Below are 23,592 nucleotides of genomic sequence, written 5' to 3'. Positions count from 1 at the left end.
AGGAATTGCTAGCATTGAGTTGTTGACAATAAATAGTTGCAGGTTTAAGACCTGAAAGTGTTGATGTTCGGGTCAGGTATGGATATTATGGGCTGGGGTGGTTGTAGAAGGAAGTTCTGTGCAGTCAGTAAGTACCTAGGGTCTCTTGTCTTGTCTTGTGCTGCCTAGACCTGTCTCAATTTCTACAGTACTTCGTCACTTGAGTTTTGTTGCTGATCTTGCTTGTTTATGTCTCTTGTTTCTATTTATTCTGCTATATTAATGCTGTTGTCCATTAATTGATAGCATCTCAAAAAGTAACGGAAGGAACTAATACCACATTCGTTCGCAGCTTCCGACAAGATTCAAGACTGGCTGGACTGAAGTGGGCGGGACGGGAGGTGGCTCTATCGAGACGGAGGCCGTGCGTTAGTTAACGTTAGCGACCTCCAGTAAGTTGACCCACCTGATGGATGGCAAAGCGTTAAAAGAGGCCCCATTTACGAACAACTGTGCACCTGCACTGTGCGTGTAACGCCTGACCCCTACTCCTACTCTCTTAGTTCTCTATTGCCTGTGCTTTTTTTGCTTGTGCTTGTGCTTCTTGGCTTGGCCTGCCTTTTCTAGGTACAGCAAGTACATACATACATATCCATCCATTTCATACATGGATCTTTCAATCCATGACCTGTCGGGCCACTCAATCACTCACTCACGCTCTCTCTGGGCTGGACTGAACGGACCTAGACCTGGACTTCGCTTCCATCTCTCGCTTTCTCTCGTTCAAACCTCACCACCACCACTCGCTTCTTTCTCTTCCCCTCCCTCCCCCCTAACCTAACCTACCTTAACTCTTAATCTTTCATTGATTGATTGCTTTTCTGTCTGTCGTTGCTCTGCACTGTTGAGTTGAGAAAGAGAGAAAGTTCAGTTTCTTGCTCCAAGACTTGCAAGATACGAGGCGTGAGATCATCTCCGTCTTTAACTTCATTCTATACATACATACTTTCACTTTTCGCTCTCGCACTTGCCCGACCGTCTTGTTCCGGCTTCCACCAGCCACCTTTTTACTCCTAATACAAACCAAACCGTCTTTCGTTTCTGGATTGGATTTGGAGATCATATACATAATGTAAGTAAAGAACTCTCTTTGGCTTTTGCCAATGACCACATGCCGAACCTCCAACCACCTGGTTTCCCGTGTCTCTCTTTCTCTACCATCAACCTGGAACCCGTCTCGACATTACATTCCGATAAAAGCTTCCCCATCGCCTCGCCTCGCCTCGCCTCGCCTCGCCCCCCTCGACCTTTCATACCCACTGCTATTATTATTGCTATCGCTTGTTGTTTTCCCTGTACAATCCAGTTCAGTTCAACCTATTTACGTGCCACGACTGCGACGACCACGATCCTCAGTACAATTTCTTTTCATAACCTCGGCTGACTTGCGATCCTATCATGCAGTTACCCGCATTTATTATACGCATCTTGCTTTCTTGAATCGCTTCGGTTTGAATACCCTCGCTAAATACCATACGCACTGAGACCCGACTCGCAACCCTTGTTTTATATTCTTTTCGATTCCATACATACCAGATCCACATTACCGACATATATCGACACCTGAAAGCACCCCAAACAAATCGACAGTAACTCGGATCATTCCGAGCCTCGTTTTATGGGTTGTACCTAATTCGCCCATCCCGTCATTCTCATATCACCCTTATAAATCCTTCTACATGGCTAGATTCGGTGCCTTCAGCAGACGGAAGTCAACCGCAACCTCGGAAGATTTCCAGCATGGGCCAGTGACACCACCAGAGGGACAATCATCGTTCCGAGTTATTGAGCGTTCAGACCCTTCTCTAGGCAAGTCATTTGACGGCGGCGCTAGGATGGCCAGGGCTTCTGGTAGTCACATTCCCAAGCCAAGTCATCTGGAACAGTCCGACAACGACGAAAATATGTTTGCAGACCTCAAAAGTGGCAACAGGTGAGTTTTTCCCTAATTATATCCCCGCCTCCCTCTGTGTGACTCGCCAAGGAATGTGTTGCACACCTACCGTTGGGTCGGTCGGTCTGGAAAAAAAGATAAAAATAAGCCATGCACCCAGGCGCTGACACCTTCTCAGGGGAAGTGGGGCGTCTAATACGACCAAAGCCACATCAACTGATACCTCCTCAAGGCACAGCAATGCCTCGACCGCTCCATCCTCCACAAATCTTGAAGCCCAGGAAGATTTCAAGCACTCTCAGAAGAAGAACCAGAAACAAAATCTGCACGACATTGCTCCTCGAAGTACTGTGAAGTCCAGCGGCTCCGGATTTTTGAACCGAGCTGGTCGAACCTTTTCTTTTGGCGTTCAGAAGAAGCATAACGCTTCGCCCCCAAAGATCGACAACGATATTCCACCCGTCCCGACTATTCAGCAGGATGCTTATGGTGGAAGATCTCGAGGCCTAACCGAATCCACAACCAGCACTGCTACACCGCCTAAATTGGAAATGGAGAACAGTGGTATGGACATGGGAGGAGATTTTGGTTCCATGTTTTCTTCATTCGATAAGAGAGCGAGTGTCGCTACTATGAGGGCCGGCGGTTCCGACGCTCCTCGATCCCTTACCAGCAACCGCCCCATTCAACCTCCCCCTCTGAGCATCAACAAGGTCAGCAAGGTCGAGCAAGAACATGAGACATGGGGCCGAAACGAAGACGATGGCCTGCTTGGCCCTCAGCCTGGCTCTCCTGAACTCGACGACGTGCCGCCCCCTGTTCCACGCCACCAGAGTTCTTTCAAGACCTCAAGCCGACCGTCCGATATCATCGAAGATGAAGACGCAAAATTGTTGCAGGATTCTATTGCGGTAGGACGATTGCTTTCCGAGTCTAGTACATCCAATGCTCCGTCTGGACGATACCGACGAAATGAAGACTCTTTCTCTTCTTTTGAGAGAAAGCCACTCAACTCTAGCTTCAACAGAGGCGACGACAACCTTTTCGAGGGAACCTCGGCCCATAACTCGCGCATCACCAACCGCTTGAACACGCGAAATCCTAGCCCACAGCGCAACAATAAGGTTATGACACCAGCCCAGTTTGAGAAATACCGAAAGGACAAGGAACGTCACGAATCGAGTGATGCAGCTCAGCAATCGACCACCAACGATGATGACGAAGACGAGATCAATTACGATGACGATGAGGATGAGATCGAGAAGTCCAAGCAGCAAGCGAAGCAGAGAAGAAAGCAGGAGGCTCATATGGCGGTATACCGACAGCAGATGATGAAGGTCACCGGAGAGCAACCCGATATGCACCCGCATGACCGTCCCGGCATGGTCAGCTCGATGAGTGCGCCTCAGCTTCATCTTATGAAAACACCATCACCCGGTCTTCCAGCTGGCGGTTCTGATGAGGATGATGATGAAGAGGTGCCTCTGGCTATTCTACAGGCCCACGGGTTCCCCAACAAGACCCGACCACCGGCTCGACTGAGCACCATGGGCTCCAACCCGAACTTGCGAGCATCTACGCAATTGGCACCACCACGACCTGGCTCAGCCATGGGCGAGAGCAACCAAAACCAGCGTCACTCGATGCTTCCTGCATTCGCTCGTGGTCTTCCTCAGGACCCTTTCGTGGGTGCCAGTATCTCAAAGCCTGCCATGCGTGAGTCCCTGACTTTCAGTGGCGGCCTTCCTGCTTCCGAATCTCAGCAATCTCTGCCTCCCGGTGGTTTGGTCGGTGTCATCGCCAACGAGGAACGGTCGAGGGCTATGCGACGTGGTGGCCCCAACGCCAACGGCCAAAAGTTTGTTCCCGGCATGAATGCGCCACAAGGGCCCCCATTCGACAATCCTCAAGCCATGATGAACGCCATGTACAATATGCCTGGCATGGGCATGTCGCAGCAGCAGATGCCTATGGCTCCGCCTCAACTAACAGTCGGAGATCAAGCACAGCTCCAGATGACACAGCAGATGTCCCAGTTCATGCAGATGCAGATGCAGTTTATGCAGATGATGGCTTCCAACAACCAGCAGCAGCAACCTGGCATGATGCCACCGATGCAACCTCCTTATGGCGGAATGTCCGCTACTCAGTCTATGAACGACCTGTCATCGCGGCATTCGATGATGCTCGAACCGACTTTGGAGCCTCCTCGCCGTATGGACGCTGGAATGCGTACCATGAGCATGGTCCAGCCCAGTTCAGGCGGCTCATTCTTGCCACCAGTTGGTGGTTACGCCGGGTCAATTCACGGCATGCCCATGGGTTACACCCCATCTATTGCTCCTTCTGAGCGAAGCAACATTGGCTTGCCTGGTCGCTACCGACCAGTATCTCAAATGCCAGCCGCAGCTGTCCCCGAGCCACACCGACGAACCAGCACCATGTCTGGGGCACTCGGCAACTGGAATGAACCCAAGACCAAGTCTACCATCAACGTGGTAAGCACTTCAGGAGATGGGTCGGACGATGATGACGAGGAGGGGTGGGAGGCCATGAAGGCGAAGCGCGATAAGAAGCGCAGCATGTGGAAGTCAAAGAAGGGAAGTGGATTTGGAACAATGATATAATCAAAAGGTCGATATCATCGAGAAATTATTACAAAAGAGATGGAGGTTAAGATTGGTTTATATGCTTTTATTTTTTTATTTTTTTTTGCATCTGGATATCCACAGGTTGGAATTGCTCAACCTTCGTTTGGAGAGCCCCGTACAATTGTATATTCTAGACAGTGTGGTTTTCACGAGGGCGTCGTGGGGAAAGATATGACAGGCACCGGCTCCATTGGGTTTGAGCCTGGCGCATGATAGATAAATCTTTATGCCGGTAATTGACTAATTGGGAGGTCACTTTTGAAACGACTTTCATCTACATGTGCGCATATCATCCATGCCTTGACTTCTGTTCATACGTGTTTATTCACAGCGTATCCTAAATATTGATTCTTTCATTTATACGTACATCGACTTTTTAACCGTCAATGGTACCGTTGGCCCACTCCTTTCTCTTGACTCCCATCTCAACAGCTGCCATACCCCAGTCCTCACCGTGGTTGTGGCCCTTACCATCAACACCAGCGCGAGCCAAGGCCTGTTCTTCGGTAAGGACGGTCAAGACACCAAGGATGACAGGCACACCAGTGTCAAGCTGCACGCGCATCAAGCCTTGACAGGTTGACTCAGCAATGTACTCAAAGTGCATGGTTTCTCCCTTGATCAGAACACCAACAGCAATGATGGCATCGAAAGCGCCGGAGGAAGTAGAGAGCGAAGAGAGATCGGTGGTAGACGAGGCCAGAAGGTCACCAGCTGAGGGGCCGCCAGTTGAGGTGCCCTGAATCTGGGAAGCAGAGAAGAGGCTGGAGAACAGTGATGCGTCAGCAATTGGCTACAGGCAGTCAGATACAATGGGAGGCTTACCGCTGGACAGCAATGGGGAGCTCCCAAGAGCCAGGGCAAGATTGGACGACAATGTTGGATTCCTTAACTCCAGCTGCCAGAAGCTTCTCCTTGGCGCCAGTCACAAGAGGATCGATGATGGTCGAGTTCCAACGCGCGTGGACGATACCGATGCGCAGGCCGGAGCCGTCGTGGTGCTGAGGAGAGGGGCCCTTGAGAGACATTGTGAAGAGGCGAGAATCGAAATGTTCAGATCGTGCGAAAGAGTGTAACTTTCGGCAATTAGTTTGATGCTGTCGTAGTGAGATCTGGTTAGGCAAGGGAATCAATGGTTTAAGTTAGTTTAAGGGCAAAGCAGAAGCTTGGTCTGGAGGAGGGACGCGGGGCTCCCAGCGGGGTTTGTAGGTCACGTCACAGGGGATATTGGGACAAGACGGGATGCAGGGACTGTTGAGGTACGTACCTGATCGCACCTTCTTAGACCCTTGCCCAGCTACCTACCTAGGTTCCTAGGTATGATGGGACTAAGGGGATGGGTGTTGTTTCCTTTCGTGTTAGTACAGTCCCCCGACTTGAGGAAGGAAGCACCATACGCTTTCAATATCATCTCCTTCTCTAAACGTACTCGACTTTTGATAAGCAGATAAAATGAGTCACTGCTCTTTAGAATGCTTCATCTTCTGTCATCTTCCTCATTTCTAAGTTAGTGCCCATTGCATTAATTCCTCTTCTTATACATCTCCACCAGCTTTATCCACATGATCCATGATCCGTGTTAGTCTCTCGGGCAACCAGATGCCGTGTCTCAATGCACCATAAACGCCGTGAGAGCTCTTATCACACAATTCAATCTTCACGAAATCCTTACCGCCATAATGTCAATATTTCAATTACCGCCATCTACGGCACATCGCTTGAGGTCTTCGCATCAGCTTCCTGATGCTCACTCTTTCGTCAAAGAGCTCGTGGACAACAGCATCGACGCAGGTGCTACTTCTATCGAAATCACAATCTCGCCCAACACTGTTGATAAGATTCAAGTCCGAGACAATGGATGTGGAATACAGGTTGAGGACTTCCAATATCTGGGTCGTCGGTCTCATACAAGCAAACTTCGGCACTTTGATGAACTTCACCAAAACGGCGGTAAAACACTAGGTTTCCGTGGCGAGGCCCTTGCCAGTGCGACTGAAACGGCTGCTATCAAAATCACGACTCGAACAGCTCAAGATCCGGTCGCATCACTTCTTCAACTGAAAGAAAGGATTGGAGGCTTCAGCAAGAAGCAGCCAGTATCTGGCCCAGTTGGAACAACTGTTCAGGCTATAGACCTGTTCAAAAAGTTCACCGTTCGCAAGCAGACTGCTATCAAATCAAGCCGAAAGTCTCTTGCTGAAATCCAACGTCTTCTGGAAAGCTACGTGATAGCGATCCCTGATCTTAGACTCTCCTTCAGAGTTCTCAATTCTTCAAGCCAGGCCTGGTCCTACTCTCCTTGTTCACTATCCAGCACGCAAGAAGCGATCACTCAGATCTTTGGCCATGCTCTTACCGCTCAGCTTATCGAGGTATCTTCTGACACCAGCACCGAGGATGATGTAGCAGAAGAACAACCACGAGTTTTGAGAATCACGGCCCTTTTACCTCGACCTGACAGCGACGTCCAGGTTATAAAAGGCAAAGGAGCCTTTATATCGGTTGACTCAAGACCTGTTTCCTCTGCCAGAAGCACAGGCAAGAAATTAGTATCTATCTTCAAGTCAAGCATTTCCAAAATCCTCGGCTCGCCTGGCAGTTCACGAGCGCCTTCAAATCCCTTTGTTCAAATCAGCATCCAATGTCCGCCAGGCTCATACGACCCAAATGTGTCGCAGCTGAAAGATGAGGTGATGTTCAACAACGAGCCGGCAGTTCTCGATTGTTTTCAAGCACTTTGCGATACTATTTACGTTAAGAAAGCCCCGGTAAGCACGACAACACAGAAAAAGTCGACACGAGCAGGAAGTACTCTTCCACCCACAACCGAAGCCTCGAAAACCCCAAGAGCAAACGCAAGAGAACTGAGTACACCCAGCAAAATTAGACGCGAACACCTGCCAATCGATGAGGATCCTATGGGGCCCCTTAATGACGGGTTCGAAAGGTTGCTTCTCGAAAATCCAGGCACACTTGAAAACGGCGGGAGCGCTGTTCCTCACACTTTCACTTGCTCTCCTTCACCAAGCAAAACTCAGCATCGAATCAACAACGTGATTAGCGACGCTGATCAAAGTGAAAAAATTCAACAAATGATGAGGTCGAAACTATGCATCAATCTTTCGCGCAGGGATAGTGATTCTACCGACGTGGACGGTACAGATGGGCTGGTTCCTGTGCAAGTGACACCTCGCCGATTGGCCTCGCCTATTAAAGAATCACTTCCTTCTCGTTCTCGACGTAGGCCGCTAGCATCAGGTCGTCGCTCTGAAGATATTGGTTCCTATTTCCGACCAGTGTGGGATGAGCCAATTGTGATTGCAACAGACGAGACCGCCACGCCTGAGAACACAACACTTGAAATCGGTCTGGCAAGCTCTTCTGAGACTAATCGTCGTCCGCTGAAGGAACTGACGCAGTCAGAGGTCAACACGTTTCAAGAAGAAGAGGAGGAGGAGGAGGATTTCAGCGACAGTGAATCACTGGTTGAACTCCCTCTTGCCGGGCCACATCTTAGCCCATCTCCTCGCACATCACCACGCCGTTTGGCTCGTGCTCGTATGCCAAACAGCCCCTTCCAGCCCCTCACAAGGACGCAACAATCCCCCAGCTTCAACGCAGGGTTGGAACTGTCACCAAACTTGCAAACCCCTCCACCATCGGACCCCAGACGTGCCGACAACCTGGCTCGTCGTGATTCACGACGAAATTCTGCCAACATCATGACGAGGGGTCAGCAGTCATCTCAAGGCATTATGGCGTCGTCAGTAAGTAGGATTGGTGAACATGGGCCGAGGCAAGGTCGCATCCTTCTGGGAAGTGGCCCGACTGCATCCAACGACAGGCGTCGATCCGGACAAGTTGGGCGTGGAAATGGATTGGCCAGCCGAAGAGCCGCACCGGCCAGTCGCGACAGCTCAGACGTACATCTGAAGGATTGGTTGCACAACATCAATACTAACTCCGAGGACCAAGAAGGTTAGCAGTCTTCTGGCCACGGACAACTCTTATCCGATGCATATATGCAGCCCAGGCTAGCTGATCAGGAGCCGCAAAGCCAAATGCACTTTCAAGAAGCTATTGAACAACAAGATGATACCACATGGTCCCATTCTCTACAGGCATTGTTAATAAGGACACCACCGCCACAAAGAGAGAGGTCAGACAACAAGACTGAAAATGAACATTACGAAGCCCCGGACCACAGCCACGATCAGTGCAATGAGGACAGCAACCCGAGGTCAGCAAAGCGGCAACGGCGTCACTCGAGCATCGCAACTTCAGCGAGCGAAGAGTCAGACCCTAGACGCCTTCTCATCAAGAGACAACGCATTTCCACAGAAGGAGGACGACTGAAACGCATTGCGTCGAAGAAATTGCCATTCGAAACAATTCCTCAAGTTGATCTCACAGTGAAACTGTCTATCAAAGCTAGGATTCGAATGAGCGAGCTCAGAATTGCAGCTTGGGAATTCATGAGTTCAGGCCAAGCAGCGGAGCAGGATTCTGCCATGCAGTTCAGCAGCATGGAAGAAGTTGACAGAGTGAATGAGCTGCTAAAGAACACCACAGAGACATGGTTGGGTGAGGATTCGTCGATCGAGGTGGATTACATTCTACGAACTGGAGCAAAGGGTAAATCCAAGGCGTAGTGTTCTGGGCTGAGGCGAAATGGAATGGTGTCTACTTTATCGTGGGAGCTTTACGATTTCGGGACTTTCAGATTTTGCAATTCACATGGGACAATGAAATGAAGACAGAAGGAAGATGAGAATATTTGCTTGCGGAGATTGCTTGTACGACTGAACGACTAATTAAGGAGACCGAAGATAGATATGAAGCTACGTAGATAGTTGACTTAACTTAATAATGGAACTAAGGCTGAGGCTAATGATGTTTGAATCCAAGACAAATCACCCCGATTTAGTTAGTGACATATGCCGGGAGTCGCGGCTAATTCTGAAACACGGCTGAAGTGAATTCTCGGATTGGGGTATGCAAATCATCAAGTAGACGGCCTAGACAGCCTAAACTGCGACCAAGATGAGTTGTTTAAAGGTGACGGGATGGGATGGGTGGGGAGTAGAGAACACCAGCGATGCGATTAGGCAGGCAATGGTGTATCTGAAAGACCGGCGTGCTGGTTGAGTGTTACGGTACCTGCCCATATGCGTATTCCAGTGTGCAGGTACAAGTATCGTGAAGCGCATTACACGTCTGGTGATACAGTCGAGGAGTTGCCATGCAAGCTTAGTACGGTACAGTATGCTGATCTCTGTGCGCCAGCCGCGTGGCCTCGTGGGGATTCAGGCTTGCGGCGTGAGGCACTGTACTGTACAGCACACCATGGCAGCCCAGAGGGAGCATGATATCGAGGTATGTGTGTACATGTCAAGTTGGTGGCTGATTGGGCTTGGGTGTGTCACTGAGACTGTGCTAGGGCCGAGAGGGTGTCGTTGATGATGAGGGTCCAGTCTGGACGCAGGGGACCACCGAATACATCATTGACGGGACCTTATGATGCTGATAATTGATTTGTTTGGTGATGACCTGGCAAAGTATGGAGATAATTACTATATATGCTTATATGTATGGGGTTTCCAGCAATGTGGGTGTTAACATGTGAAGTATCGACAAGGGAATGACTTTATAAGCTTGGAATTTGCTGGAAGGCGTCGGCGATATGGATGGATGGAGATGAAGTGGATTGGATGGATAGATCTGCAAGGTAAAAACCAGATTCCTGACGATTTGAGGGATGGTGGTGACAAGAATTGCAGGGAAATTACTCTGTAATAGTAAGTTGAATAGAGATGCGTTGTAATTCCAAGATGATGGATCCATGAATAAGAAAACTCTCGGGTATGTTGGAAGATTTTAGAGGAGCGCATGGGTTCAATGGATGGGATGGATGTTTCTCAAAATAGCCCACCCGGCTGGTCCGCCCACCTGTAAACTTTGGCACTAAGTTAAGTCAACCCTGGGCTCACCATAAACGGTCAGCGCATACGGATAGTCAGTCTAGGGCCAATCCAAAGTGAAGAAAAAGGGTCGCCAAGAAGGATGCGGAATTGTCAATGCTCATATCATCCATCAGCTCTAATTCCAGTCTGTCTACAGCTCGTATCTGCACAAGAATCTACCTAGTGAGTCAGTGGATCGACTTTCCAAAAAAGCGCGTGATGTTTGGTTTGGTTTGCTCAGATCTCATGAAATCAATGAATTCAGCTGCTTGAGCTAAGAGATCGAGTTCTCCATGTGTCCACTGTACAGGTAACTGTAGGTAGTAAGCAGACATGGCATGTCGTCCAATAGATTGTCTCAAGATATGCAACTGGGCGGTTCATATAAATAGGGCCCAGCAGTTGACATACAACGTTGTATGAGAATGAGAGTATTGTGCTGGTAGTAATATGCGCTCCGTTCCACTGTGGCTGGGGCTGACCCGAGATCGCCTCCTTGCATGGCCTGGCTCATAAACGAGGAATCCATTGACCCTATATTTCAAAGTGTTAATTTAAATTCGAATCCTTTATCGGAAAGTCAATGATGAGGAGTACATGACACCGACTATTTATCCTTATATCATGATGCACTCATGATGGATACAGTAGGGACTGGACTAATAAGAGCATTTTGAACGGCCGTTGCCCATTTTAGTAGCCCGTCGAAATGGAAGCTCCATCTCGGATTGAATCTAAGCCGCACGCCATGACGTTTTGTACCAAACGTCACAGGCTAAGGCAGATTAGGATTGGAGGGGGGATTTGTTTTACGAGAATTGCAGGAGAGAAGTACCAGGTACTTGTACAAGTCAGCTCTTTCTCACTCTTGTACCTCAACCTCAGCCATAACATGATTTTATTTCAGGCGCAAACGAGTCTGCAGTACTAATTGACCTGCAATAATTGACGCTATTAAAAATACTCCTGCAAAGCTGAAGCGAGTATAACCGTTACGTAGCCTCGATCGTCGCACAAATTACCCTTCTCCTGATAAGCATTCATCGCTTCCATGGCCTGAGATAAAGATAGGACGGACAGTGGAGGCTCCAGCTCTTAGCGTCGACCCAGCCACAACGCCCAAGTTGGGATAAGCACCAAGAGCCGATGGCTCCAACAACCGATCCTTCCATCCATTCATTCCACACTCTCAAGGTCAGGTGTCGATATTTAATGATCAGGGTCAAGGGAATAAACTACTAAGTAGTGGTCCATTTTCTGACCAACCCTTACAATTAATAGAGGGGGGAAAAGACAGAAAATACAGGTACATGCAAATATACAGCAAAGAAACAACCCACTAATTTATGCTGCAGATCCTAACAGGGGGATCGTCAACACTTCACTTCCATTCACCTCACCTCAGTGACGGTAGACTAGACGGTTCCTCAGTCCTACCTGAAGGGGAGTCTAGTCCAGTCTTGCAGGTGCCTTCTAGCGTGTCTGGTGCTGTGGTTCTCCCCGTGCTGGGTCTGCAAGTACCAGGTACTTTCCACCCAAGCAGGTAACACCCTTGCCATTGCGGGTTCTTGCTCTCTTTCCTGGGTCTCCCCCCAAAAAAAGAAAACGAAACCCCATCGCAGTTCAGGATCAAGGCACACACGCAGAACTGACACACGCGCAGCACAGCGCAGCACAGCGCAGCACAAGCACAAGCACACCACTCTCTCTCACACTTCTGTCTGGGCTGGGGCTTGTTGGGTCCCTTTTACCCTTTTTTTTTTTTTGCCTTTCCCTTGCTTGCTGTGGTTGTTTGGTCGGATCCTATTCTTTTCTTTTCTTCACCACCCTATCCTCCCATCGGCCAAACCGTCAACCTTACTACTTACTTACTTTCTCACTCGGTCGCTCGCTCGTTCCATCGCTCGATTTGTTTCGCTTCGCTTCCCTATCCTGTGTTTCAAGTAGTTTCCATCAACATCCTTCTCCTACTTAGGTAGCTCTAGTAGCTTTCGCCATTCTGATCTGATCCGATCCGTGGTCATCTAAAAACGTATCGTCCGCTGCTGTGTCGAGATTTGCTTCCCTTGTTTGCTGGTTGGTCTCGAACCATCCGTCGGCTTACCCTACCTCGACAACCAAGATGATCTCAGTCTGAGCCACCACGAAACCCCCGATCCGACCTAATTCGAATTCGACTGCTCTCGTCCTGACAGCTTCAAACATCTCCCGTCCGCCCTGGGCTTCTAGTCCTCTGTCGGTAATACAGCCTCGAGTATCTCAGCTTTCTAGATAACATCACCTTGGAGCTATGCAGCCTGGTCTGGCCGGTCAACAACCCGTCGATTGCTGCTCTCGCACACGCCATCACAGCCTCGCTGAAGGTCTGCCTGAAAGGCGATATGTGGCACGGTCATCGAAACGTCTATTGTCTGGCTCTGTGCCTGATGCTCTCGCTACCGTAGATTCTTCTAATCACTCACATCATCAGCGACATTCCACAATTATGTCACCACAAGTTGCCCCTCGACAAAGGGCATGGGCCCCTCGACATAGCACGATATCGCAATTCTCCAAAAGTATATTAGTCGCTTTTCTCATCGCCCTGCACGCCGTATCGCCTGCCTATGCCGTGAGGATTCCTTTTACAAACTGCCTTGGCGACGCCTACCGCTTATCCGAACCGACGAGACTGCAATGGGTCCCCTTATACGCCGATGCCGTGTTCGATACTGAGGACCAAAAACACAATCTCCGTGTTATCGTGTGGGGCAATGTCACAGGTTCTCGAAATGGCAGTTCGCTGCCACTACCGAGTGATGGTTCTTGGAACGACGACAAAGATATCAATGGCAAAATTTCTCAGCTGCCCGAGAGCGGCTACCAGACTGCGACGACCTACTTCCCCAAGGTGAACTTTTTGACCTATGTTCCATATAACCAGAGGTTTGATTTCTGTAATACTTCATTGGTCAACAGTTCATGCCCTCTCGGTCCCTCCTTTGAGGAGGTTGATTACAGGTACGTTTAGTCCAGGGATTTGTTCATGATAATTCAACTGACCATAATCTTATAGTGATGCGTACAAGTTGCCTTCTATTAATATCACCTGGGATGCTTACGCATCATATGCCTTCGCGTCTCTGGCACCGCGCATGTCTATTGTTGATGGAACTCGGGCTGCGCCAGAGATCGGCTGCGTTTCCATGTCTGTAACCCCGGATCTTGGGGGCCTTTCGTGGCTCCTCAAGTTTCTGCCCATGATTGTGCTGCTCTTCACAGGTTTCGCAGTCGTTTTCTCCTCCATCTTCAGTCCCTGGGGCTCAACCGATATTTTTCACTGGACCTCCAACTATGGACGCGATGTCGATTTACTCCGCCTCGTCACCCCTGGATTTGGCGACTGTCTTCAGTATATCCAGTTTATTGCCCTGAGCGGCAGTCTCACCCTCGATTACCCTGGCTTCTATCAACCCATCGTCAGTCAGATGGCATGGTCGACCCTGATGTTCAACGAGAGCTTTGTTGCCGATGCGCCTTCGTGGCAAAGTGTCGTAGATGGTATCTATGTCACAAACGGTACCTATGGACTCCAGGAGCTTGGCCAGTTGGTTGGCATGGCAGAGAGTCAAGATATCTGGGCCGGCATGATGGTTTGGTTATGCGTGTGTATCGCCTCAGTGACTGTGCTGGTCCAGGGAGGATTCGCAGTCCAGTGGCTATTTCGCAAGATCAACAACACACCTGAGGAAGATTTGCGCTCCAAGAACCTCCCCTTCTCCGTCGGAAATGCCGTCCGCATCGTCTTCAACTACTTTTTGTTCCCTATTGTCGCCTTGTCATGCTTTCAACTCGTCGTCGCGGGTGACTCTCCGACATACACCATTGCCCTCGCCGTCGTTACTCTAATCTTTCTTATTATCTTTGCCTCATACCTCTTCTATCTTATCATCAAGACAAGACCTAAATCTGTCCTCTACGACGACCTACCTACAGTACTTTTATATGGTCCTCTGTACAATACTTACTCTGATGAGGCTGCTGCATTTGCTCTCATTCCCGTCTTCTTGACGTTTCTCCGGGGCATTACTGTGGGTGCAGTTCAACCAAGTGGCATCGCTCAAGTGGTGCTGCTCGCCATCTGCGAAGTAATTCACATCCTCACAATCCACGCTTTCCGTCCATTCCAGCGTTCAACAGCGATGAACGCCTACCACACACTTTTTGGTTCTCTTCGTCTCGTTTCCATCTTACTAATGGTAGCATTTGTGCCTACACTCGATGTCTCTGAGGGTGACAAGGGTTGGATTGGGTACATGATTTTGGGAATTCATGGTACGGCTCTGATCTTTGGCTTCTTCCTCAACGCTTTGCAGACCATCATTGAAGTTACGGCTCGCATGCTCGGCGCCGGTGGAGACGATGCTCGAGGTTTGACCCGAGGAGGACTTACAAAGATCTTTGGTGCACGACAGTTGTCTCGCCGCAACACACAACATCGTAACACTGGCCCATCCCGAGCCAGCCAGTTGTCGACCGCCGCAATGTTGGACATGGACGATGGTGGCAAGTCAGGATATGTCATGCCTAGCGGAAGGGTTCGTAGCGAGTCTGGTGCTAGTCTCGGTGGATTCATGAACCCTCGGCATAGAAGCAGCTCGGCCCTCGATAGCATCGACGTCTACTCTGGTATGCCGCAAAACATTGACAGCAACAGTTCCTATATGCCCAATACGCCTGGAGAGAGGAGTACGTTTTCTTTCCTGCCCTCCCCCAACGCTGCCCGCCATCACCCCACACAGTCGATGGACGCCGCCGACCCCTACTACCGACCCCCCAGAAGACGACAGGAGATGACGAACGAATCTATCCATTCAGAAGGAGCTGGCGCCATTAACCCAACAGACCCCAAAAGGCTCAGTCAACCTGGAGGCTTGGGCGACCCGGCAGACATGGGCGCGGATATTTCTCGAGGGGCAACTCCAGCTCCTCCTCCTCCTGCTGGATACTCGCAAGTCAGCATTCCTCCAAATCGACCCGATTATGCTACTCGGGAAGTGGACTTTTACTATGGTGTTCGTGGACCAGCCTTGAATTCAGATGGACCGGGTCGAAAACTTGGAACTGGGCCTGCTGATCCCACAGGCCCTGTGGCTACTGCTTCAGGATGGTTCCGAAACCTGTTTGGTGGCAAGACGAAGGAAAAGGGCAAGGGTTTCGAGGTTGTCAGAAGCTCGCGAATGCCCCCAGCTATGATGGCTAGGAACGGCGGGGAGTCACCTCCTGAGGGTATTCCTGTGGCTATGGGCGTGCTACGAAACGGGCCCATCGACTCTGATGATGATGAGCCTCGGCCCAGAAGGTCACCTGGTCGACAGCCACAGCCGCAACAGAGTTCTCTTCTAGACGACAACGGTGATCCCCACGACTCTGAGCCAGAGAGCCCTACTTTGGAGCGACCACGACGCACTTTCAGTGCTGGAAGCGAGAGCTTTCCCAGGGAGCCGAGCAAGTCTTTATCCAAGGCTCCACATATCGCATTGCGCGAGGCTGAGGACGATGCCCCAGAGATCCCTCGCAAGAGTTCCAAGCGTGCGTCGGGCCATTTCGCAGGTAGCAGTGATCACAGCCACAGCCGGGCACCGTCACTTAATCTGATGAACATGCCTGGGTCAACAATATCTTTCGAGTCGCAGTGGCGCGATCATGATGCTCCAAGTCGCGCTTCGAGTCACCATCGAGCTACACTATCAGCATCTTCACGGCTGCCATTCGAGCGTACAAACTCTCAGAAGCGATTGTCGTCTAACTCATCTATAGAATTCCCGGGCGAATTCTCCCAAATCGACTTCGGCCCGTCGATTGATGACCGACCCGCCAGTTTTGGCATGGTATCACAACATGGTGTCAGCCGAGTTGACCCGTTGCACCGTGACGTGGATTTACTCGGCAGCTCTGCTGAGCTTGTCGAAGACCCTCCCGCGAGACCTCGTACTTGATCTCGTCACTTCTCTTGGTGTCATGATAAAATCAATGGTGTACTACTCCCCTATGCCATTGCCCGCCATGACAAATCTCTCAATACAACATCTCTACACCCTACTTGGGTCACATCTTAATACTATTTTCTTTTTGTTTGGGTACCTTTAGGGTTAAACGCTATGTACATGATCTATAGATCAAGGTCCACAAAGGATCTTGCACATGAGCACACATGCTCACCTCTCTCATTTCTTTTTTGGTTATGAATCAGGCATATTCAATCACAGCCGCGGAGATTTGCGGAGGAACTCAAGCTACGAAAGTACAAGCGAAAGGATAGGCGTTTTACATGGATTTTCGTGGCATCTTCGCTCTGACTGAGCCTGTTTATCTTCTTTTCTTTGCGTATTAGGGATTTGTACTCTTTGAGAATGTCCATACTAGCGTTGGCGTAACAAAAAAAAGCAGGTCCAAGGAGTGGAATTGCACAAGGGGTGGTTGGTACCGAAGCTCATGTTATCTACTGGTATTATTGTAGATTGTGTGGGAAACGTGGTTGGCATATATAATTTTGGAGGCGATGTCCTGTCGAGGGTCTGGATATATCCAATGGACGAGGATTTACAGACAAAATCCTAATGAGAAGTTGTAATGATATTCGCAATGCGCTTTGTGTCTCACATGTGTTTTGGGTTTTGCTATATAGGCCGTGCTGAAGCAGGGTCTATTCTATCCCATACTTCTTCTGCTGTGATACCTGCATTGACTACTCGTTTCGTTGAGTGCAATCTACATTAAAGTAAAGCGTTTCTATATGTCTCCGCTACTCTTTTATCATTTCACTGTGATAAATCCAATACCGGATCGGGCCTTTCTCGCCGCTTCCTTGAGCGCTTGCTCTTCGACATCAGTCCATTTCACACTGAGGTCGTTCCAGTTCTTGCCGGGCGTGTTATACTCCTTGCGCCACTGAGCCTGCACTTTCTGCAGACGAGACATCTCGCGAGGGTCGCCTGAACCGCTGTACAACATGAAGGCGGTGCAGGGCGGCAAAGCATCATAGATCCGTTGGATGCGCTCTGTGAGACGAACCAACGCCTGCTCAAGCTGCGACTTATCTGAATGTTCCTCAGCCTCCTCGGGGGGACCGCCGTCGCTGTTCGTGTTTTCGACACGGTTGCGGTTCCACCAGCCTTGAAGGGCCTCAAGCTCTCGCATTCTCGCCCAAACAAAGTCAACCCCGCCACCACGAATCTCAAGACCATCCTCATCTCCTTGTACAGCACGGATTACGTTATTGGTCACATCCTCGTCGTTCTTGCAGCCAAGCTGATGCGTGGCGCCGGCTCCCGCACCCTTGGAAGGGTCGCCCCAATCAATAGCGGCGCTCGTCTTGCCGACTTCAAGGCCTCCCGCAGCGCCCCCTTGAGCCTTGTATGCGGTTCCAGCCCGTGCAAGACGACGGAACATATTCTCTCCTTGAGAATCAGATGTACCCCAAGACTTTCCCTTTTCGCACTTTTGCTTGACAAGATCGAGGCAGGTCTTGGCGTCCTCGATACTGTCATGGCCATTTGCGCCACCTTTTTGAATTTCCTTTGATAAGTACTTCTGTGCAAGCCACTTCAAAGACGACTTGAGGGGAGGTCCACGAGGATGAGGGTAAATGATGGAGGTGTCGATGATGAAAGGGTGAGAGATGCGAAGAGCCTTGGTGTCTGACTCCAGAGAGTGGCCTATTAGAATCGTTCGAGGGGTCAAAAGCTCGAGGAGCTTCTGTTGAATGTCATGCAGCGTAGTTGTTACAGGTGCAAGCATCTCTTCAGTGATGCCAGAAAATTGGGTGACGTAGTCGATAATAGGTTTATCAGGCTTGACAAGCTCGTCGAGGACCACGGTGCCGAGCCAGTCGACTATGCTAATTCGCGTCAAGGAGAATTCATTTTCCCCAGTCATGCACATCTCGCAGTCCAGGGCCAAAACATCTCGTCCTGCCGTGACGCTGCCCTTCTGGATCTCATCAGCAGGGGGTTCTCCGTCCTCGAGTTTGTCCACATTCGTGATCACCCAACCGGGAGGTAGAACAAACTGATCCTTGGCGACACCTTCCAACATAGCTGGATGAACTAGGTAGCCGTTGTCACTCAAGTCATCGACGGTGCAAAGGAATTCGGTAATGCGTGTCCTCTCGTTCTTCCAACCTTGGGGTTCGGATGCTGGCTTGGGTCCCTTCTTCTGCCCACTCTTCTCCTTAGGGGCAGGAGCAGTCAGGAAGGCCGCCAGCGGCGAGTGCATCTTTCCATGGCGATCGTCACCGGGGGTCTTAACAGGCCACAAGTGTGTGAACATCTTTGCAAAGGGCTGCAGAGCTTCTGGTAAACGGTCCTCTTTCAGCTCCCTAGGATAATAGTCGTCGGGTGATGTGGCGACAGTATTTCCTCCCTTGTCGGTATCGTTATAAGTGTCGAAATCAACTGTGCGCTTGAACATGGCTTCCTCAACGCCGGGTATCATTATAGCCACAATCTTTCGAAAGGCAGGACGATGAGTAACGCCAATCCATTGAGGACCAGCACCGTCGGCAAAGATATAAGTCACAAGATCTCGTAGATGAGTAACGTTGATCTTGGACTGAAGTCGTGCGTTGGGCGAAAAGGCGATTGTAGGATAGTTCTTGCCTGGCTTGGGAAGCTTTTTGAGCTTCTTGGTAGCTCGCGAGACGACCTGCCACTCTCCCTCGTCATCGGCCTCATGCGGCTTGTCACGCTTGAGACTACCATCGCTTTGTGTGGAAATCTCTTTCTCAAGTGTCGCGACCGCGGTCGTTACGGGAACACCGTCCTCAAATTTGACTGGGGCCGCATCTTGCTGCTCGCTGGAGGAAGCTTTGTTGGTGTCGAGAACTGAGTCGGCTCCTAAGACGTTAAGGGTTTTGTCGACGAATGATCGGGCGGCTTTTCTCTTTTGTTTCTTACCCATGATGATTTTCTGCGAGCGCAAATAATGCGCCGCTAAAGACAGGGACGTAAAAAGATTGACGTCGTTAAGTCGTAAAGTCGCGAAGTTGCAAGGAAGTAAAAATGATTGGCGATCTAGTTGAGTGCAGAAAGCATTTGCCATGCGAAAAGGTACGTACCAGATATGACCGGGCCCGGGCAGTCGCAGATTCCCATTTTCTACGGAGACATGGCGGAAGGATAACGGAAAGTGGGGGGAAGTTAATCACTGCAAATCGACCAGGAGTGAGTTTCTACTTAGGTTCAACATATCATGGCCAGAATATTCAATACTCCTATTACTTCTATGCAAAAGTACTCAGGAAAGCAATTGCCATTAATTTTAACTCAAAACTAATATAAGACTCGTGACCAAACCAAACTCCAATCCGCCATGCATGTTGCGCAACGCCTAAAAGTCACAGAAACCAAAGAATCTGTGCCCTATATGAAATGCATCATTTGTTCATGATGGTCGTCAAGAAATTAAACAAACGCCTCGCTCTTCTCATGCCGTTTCGTGACTCTTTCACTTCTTGTTTGGATCAACGTCCTCGCCAAGCTCCCAAGGCTTGCGAGGGTCGACATAGGTTGATATTCGCTGGTCACCCCATCGGGCTCCCACCGTAACCCAGACATGCTTTTGCGGCGCATGGCTGCTGATGGTTTCTCTGTGTCCACCCCAGCGGAGACGAGACTCTCGACTCATCTGACTGTTGCCTAGGCCTCCATTTGTGACCCATTCCCTGACCACATCCCTGATAAACGAAATCTTCCTGCGGAAATCGTTTGCGGCCGGAATGCCCTGCAGCTCGGGAGCAATTTCGAGCCGTGTTCGCGCTGGGGTTTTTGCTGAACGACTAGCACGTGGTGCAGCAGGCTTAACGTGAAAGTTCAACAATGTTTGGAGAGGATACGACAGCATTGCCCTATCATCAAGAGCAGCGGCACCAATAGTGCCGGTTGCAGCAAGTCTCTCTGCAGCATCTTGAGGAAGATGCCAGAAGTGGCACCATTGTCCTTGGGCATCAAGAACGATCTTGGTGTGGTCGGGAAAGTTAAACTGTGTCGGTTAGCACATTGTGGTCGTCAATTTCTCTGATAATTACTTACTTGGAGGTGTCCGTCGCAAAAGACCCAGCATCCAACGTCTCCGAAACGCTGGTAAAAGGTAACTAATTCGGCCACTGTGCCTTTTTGTCCTGGAGATATGGCACCAGCTGGGTCTGTCTCTTCAACAGGCGCAACGTCGTCCCGTCCATACGCGATCATGTAGTTGGCAAACTTCTTCCAAAGGATGATTCTTTCACGCTTTCGATGCTGGAAGATATCCTTACCAGGCTGCATTTTGCCGGCAGTCCCATCCTCGTTCACAGATACGCGGAACTGCTCAGGGGAAACAACCACTTCGGCGAGTCCAGATTCACCATTGTTCTCAAAGAACTTGATGGGCTCGGTCATGGGCAGAGGTTGGCTTCTGTCTCCGTAGGTCTCATCCTCACGTCGAACAATGTGCCTCTCTGCACCACGGATGAAGACTCCCGCGGGAGGAAGCAAAGCTGCCTTTCCATTTTCCGTGGTTGGGATATCTCGAAGAATGCAACCCACGCTACCATCGTTCAAAATGTATCCTAGACCAAACTTGTTGGTGTAGTCAACCCACTTAACAACTACATGGGGGTGAGGCGGTGTCACCGAGCTCGACTTGACAATAGCAGTCGTTCTCGAGTTGAGGGCTCGCTCCAGTTCCTTGTCAAGGGAGCGTAAGCGGTCCAATATCATGTCGGGCTTTGTACCCGTGATTCTGGACTGTCTTTCAGAGGAACTGAATAATGTTGCGGGACGCATGTTGGTCGTGTCTTTCTTGGGAGGTGCAGCCGGTGCGGGAGGAGCAGTAGTGGCCGGAGCAGATCCTTGACGGTCAAGCGTAGGTCTATCAGACAGCTGACGCTCTGGGGGTTGCTGGGAAGCTGCCCTGACCGGAGGTGCAGATCGAGTGGAAGTTCGTATAGTTTTGCCTGCAGGCTCGACAGTTGCCCTTGGAGGACCTTCTCGGGGCAGTTCCCTTCGTGTCCTCGTTCGTACGCTCTGAGAAGCCGAAAGTGTGGGCTCAGGCGCTGGGCGAGGCTTCGTAGGCAGAACGGATCCGGCTGGCCTATGTTGCATTCTTTGTTGCGCGGCGAAGCTCTGCGGGGGCTGGCGTAATAAGCCTACTGGTGCCCTTTGACTAGCAGAAAGAGGATCCTCAGTCGCTATACTTGCCTGGGCCGCCACGGACGCTGTATATCTCGCCTTGATCTGCTGCTGCTCCTTCAGCCACTCTTCAAATGGCCTGTACACGATGCCCTCCTCAAGAGGAATCAGGGGTGTCAGTCCAGCCTTCTCCTCGGCTGCCATCTCCTTCCAGGTCTGCGTGTGAACAACCTGCACTGGTGCAAATGGGCCAATGCCACATTCTCGGCACATGTCCTTGAAATTTCTGTACGATTGCGCTTGAAGTGAGCTGCTCATGCGACTGGCGTAGAATTCTTCACGCTCCGGTGGGACCTCTCTCAGGCGGGGGGTCATCTCTGCTTCGGTAGGCATATAGCCACAGGTGAAGAAGGGGTGCTGAATGATCTCTTCCGGCTCCGGTCGGCTTTCGGCGTCTTGAAGCATGTTGGCAACTAGCTCCTTAGCTTCCTGGCTGATGTATTTTCGAGATGTCTCTGCGGACGGCCAATCGTAGTCCCTCTCTCGAGCTCGGCGGTAGATTTCATCAGTAGTCGAAGACTGGAACGGGGGTTTCGATGTGAACATGGCAAACCTTGTGATGTTAGCTTCGCAGATGACCAGAAACCGTTCAACCTTACATAATGATGCCCAGACTCCAGATGTCGACCATGTGGTCATGGCCCTTCTTTCCCTTCTCGAGAATTTCAGGAGCAATGTAGTTTGGTGTTCCGCATAGGGTGGTTCGACGGATAGTATGCATATCTCTACCTGTCACCAGAAGAGCGGCAAGTCCAAAATCACCAATCTTCGCGTTCATCTGGGAATCGAGGAAGATGTTGCCCATCTTCAAATCTCGGTGAATAATGCCTTTGCTGTGCATGTACTTAATCGCACCAGCGATTTGGACCGAGTAGAAACGGACCTCGGGCTCGGTGAGGCCTTTCCTTCGCTTCACCATATCCATTAAGGAACCATTGGGACACAATTCGAGAATTAGGTAGGTGCACCTCTCGAAAGAAAAGGCTCGCAGGAACTGGACAACATTCTTGTGCTTCATCTTGGAGTGAATTTGGAGCTCGGTTTGGAACTAGACGTGTTAGATATGAGCCATGTGTCAAGCTTCCTCTAATTGCACATACCTTCTGTTCCATCTTGGGAGGCATATGGCTTTTGACGATCTTGAGGGCGAATCGCTGCTTTGTTGGGAGGAGTTGACCACTGTAGCATACAGCAAACCCACCCTTTCCCAGCAGTTTACCAACCTGGTAGGTTGCTCCATCGGGTCGATCGGTGCTTGGTGGCTCTGGGACTTCTGTTGGAGGAGGCGGAGGGTGTTCCTTCTCCTTTGCAGCCTTGAGTTGTGCCGCGGTCTTCGTTTTGATGTCGGCCATTTTCGGTGCCCGTTGGGCGTTGGCGTCCCTTGGGGACAAAGGGTCTATATCAGCGCCGCCTCGGGGCAGTAGCCTATGGGCCATTACTATTAAGACGCTGTGGAGCTAGTTTGCAAACTGCGAAAGGGTTGTCGACGGGTGGTGGCCAGGACGACGAGCAAGTTGTGGGATTAGCAACCGCGTTGGAAAATCGCGAAGATCAAACTACAGCAAATAATTAGAATTAGCAACACGCGCAGAATGCGGGCAGATTTGGCAGCCGAAGCGAGGATAATGAAAAAGACGGAGGCGTGGTAGTGGACCAGAACAAGGGGACGAAACTCACAAAACTCGCGACGACAACATGCAAGATAAGGAACAGTATTCGCCTGCTCACGAAACGAAAGCAAGAGCATTAAGCAATGCTAGAATTGTGATGATCCTTTTATCGGCCTGGGGGTTAGTATCTGCAAAAAGCAACCGAAGCGTGAAGCTGGACGGAGG

The 23,592-nt window shown here is 50.3% G+C and overlaps 6 protein-coding genes across 6 annotated transcripts; 3 read left to right on the top strand and 3 right to left on the bottom strand.

The window, feature by feature from the left end:
• Positions 1-1,718: 1,718 nt before the first annotated feature.
• On the top strand, positions 1,719-4,560 carry FIESC28_02666 (uncharacterized protein; the record flags this gene model as incomplete). The annotated part of the gene is made up of 2 exons (XM_031156815.1): positions 1,719-1,972; positions 2,166-4,560. The coding sequence occupies 2 exons, from the start codon at positions 1,719-1,721 to the stop codon at positions 4,558-4,560; spliced, it is 2,649 nt and encodes an 882-aa protein (XP_031019146.1).
• A 400-nt stretch (positions 4,561-4,960) lies between these two features.
• FIESC28_02665 (uncharacterized protein) lies at positions 4,961-5,612 on the bottom strand (the record flags this gene model as incomplete). Its single annotated transcript, XM_031156814.1, has 2 exons — positions 4,961-5,348; positions 5,410-5,612. 2 exons carry the CDS (start codon positions 5,610-5,612, stop codon positions 4,961-4,963), a joined length of 591 nt encoding a protein of 196 aa, XP_031019145.1.
• A 651-nt stretch (positions 5,613-6,263) lies between these two features.
• On the top strand, positions 6,264-9,236 carry FIESC28_02664 (uncharacterized protein; the record flags this gene model as incomplete). Its single annotated transcript, XM_031156813.1, has 2 exons — positions 6,264-8,562; positions 8,623-9,236. The coding sequence occupies 2 exons, from the start codon at positions 6,264-6,266 to the stop codon at positions 9,234-9,236; spliced, it is 2,913 nt and encodes a 970-aa protein (XP_031019144.1).
• A 3,796-nt stretch (positions 9,237-13,032) lies between these two features.
• FIESC28_02663 (uncharacterized protein) lies at positions 13,033-16,525 on the top strand (the record flags this gene model as incomplete). Its single annotated transcript, XM_031156812.1, has 2 exons — positions 13,033-13,547; positions 13,603-16,525. The coding sequence occupies 2 exons, from the start codon at positions 13,033-13,035 to the stop codon at positions 16,523-16,525; spliced, it is 3,438 nt and encodes a 1,145-aa protein (XP_031019143.1).
• Positions 16,526-17,342: 817 nt separating this feature from the next.
• On the bottom strand, positions 17,343-19,487 carry FIESC28_02662 (uncharacterized protein; the record flags this gene model as incomplete). Its single annotated transcript, XM_031156811.1, has 1 exon — positions 17,343-19,487. One exon carries the CDS (start codon positions 19,485-19,487, stop codon positions 17,343-17,345), a length of 2,145 nt encoding a protein of 714 aa, XP_031019142.1.
• A 546-nt stretch (positions 19,488-20,033) lies between these two features.
• FIESC28_02661 (uncharacterized protein) lies at positions 20,034-23,109 on the bottom strand (the record flags this gene model as incomplete). Its single annotated transcript, XM_031156810.1, has 4 exons — positions 20,034-20,567; positions 20,618-22,310; positions 22,357-22,805; positions 22,858-23,109. 4 exons carry the CDS (start codon positions 23,107-23,109, stop codon positions 20,034-20,036), a joined length of 2,928 nt encoding a protein of 975 aa, XP_031019141.1.
• Positions 23,110-23,592: the final 483 nt, after the last annotated feature.

The sequence above is a fragment of the Fusarium coffeatum genome, assembly GCF_003316985.1.
Source record: "Fusarium coffeatum strain FIESC_28 chromosome Unknown BRIP53273_contig_58, whole genome shotgun sequence".
Classification (NCBI taxonomy): domain Eukaryota; kingdom Fungi; phylum Ascomycota; class Sordariomycetes; order Hypocreales; family Nectriaceae; genus Fusarium; species Fusarium coffeatum.
This window is presented reverse-complemented; position numbering and strand designations above follow the sequence as displayed.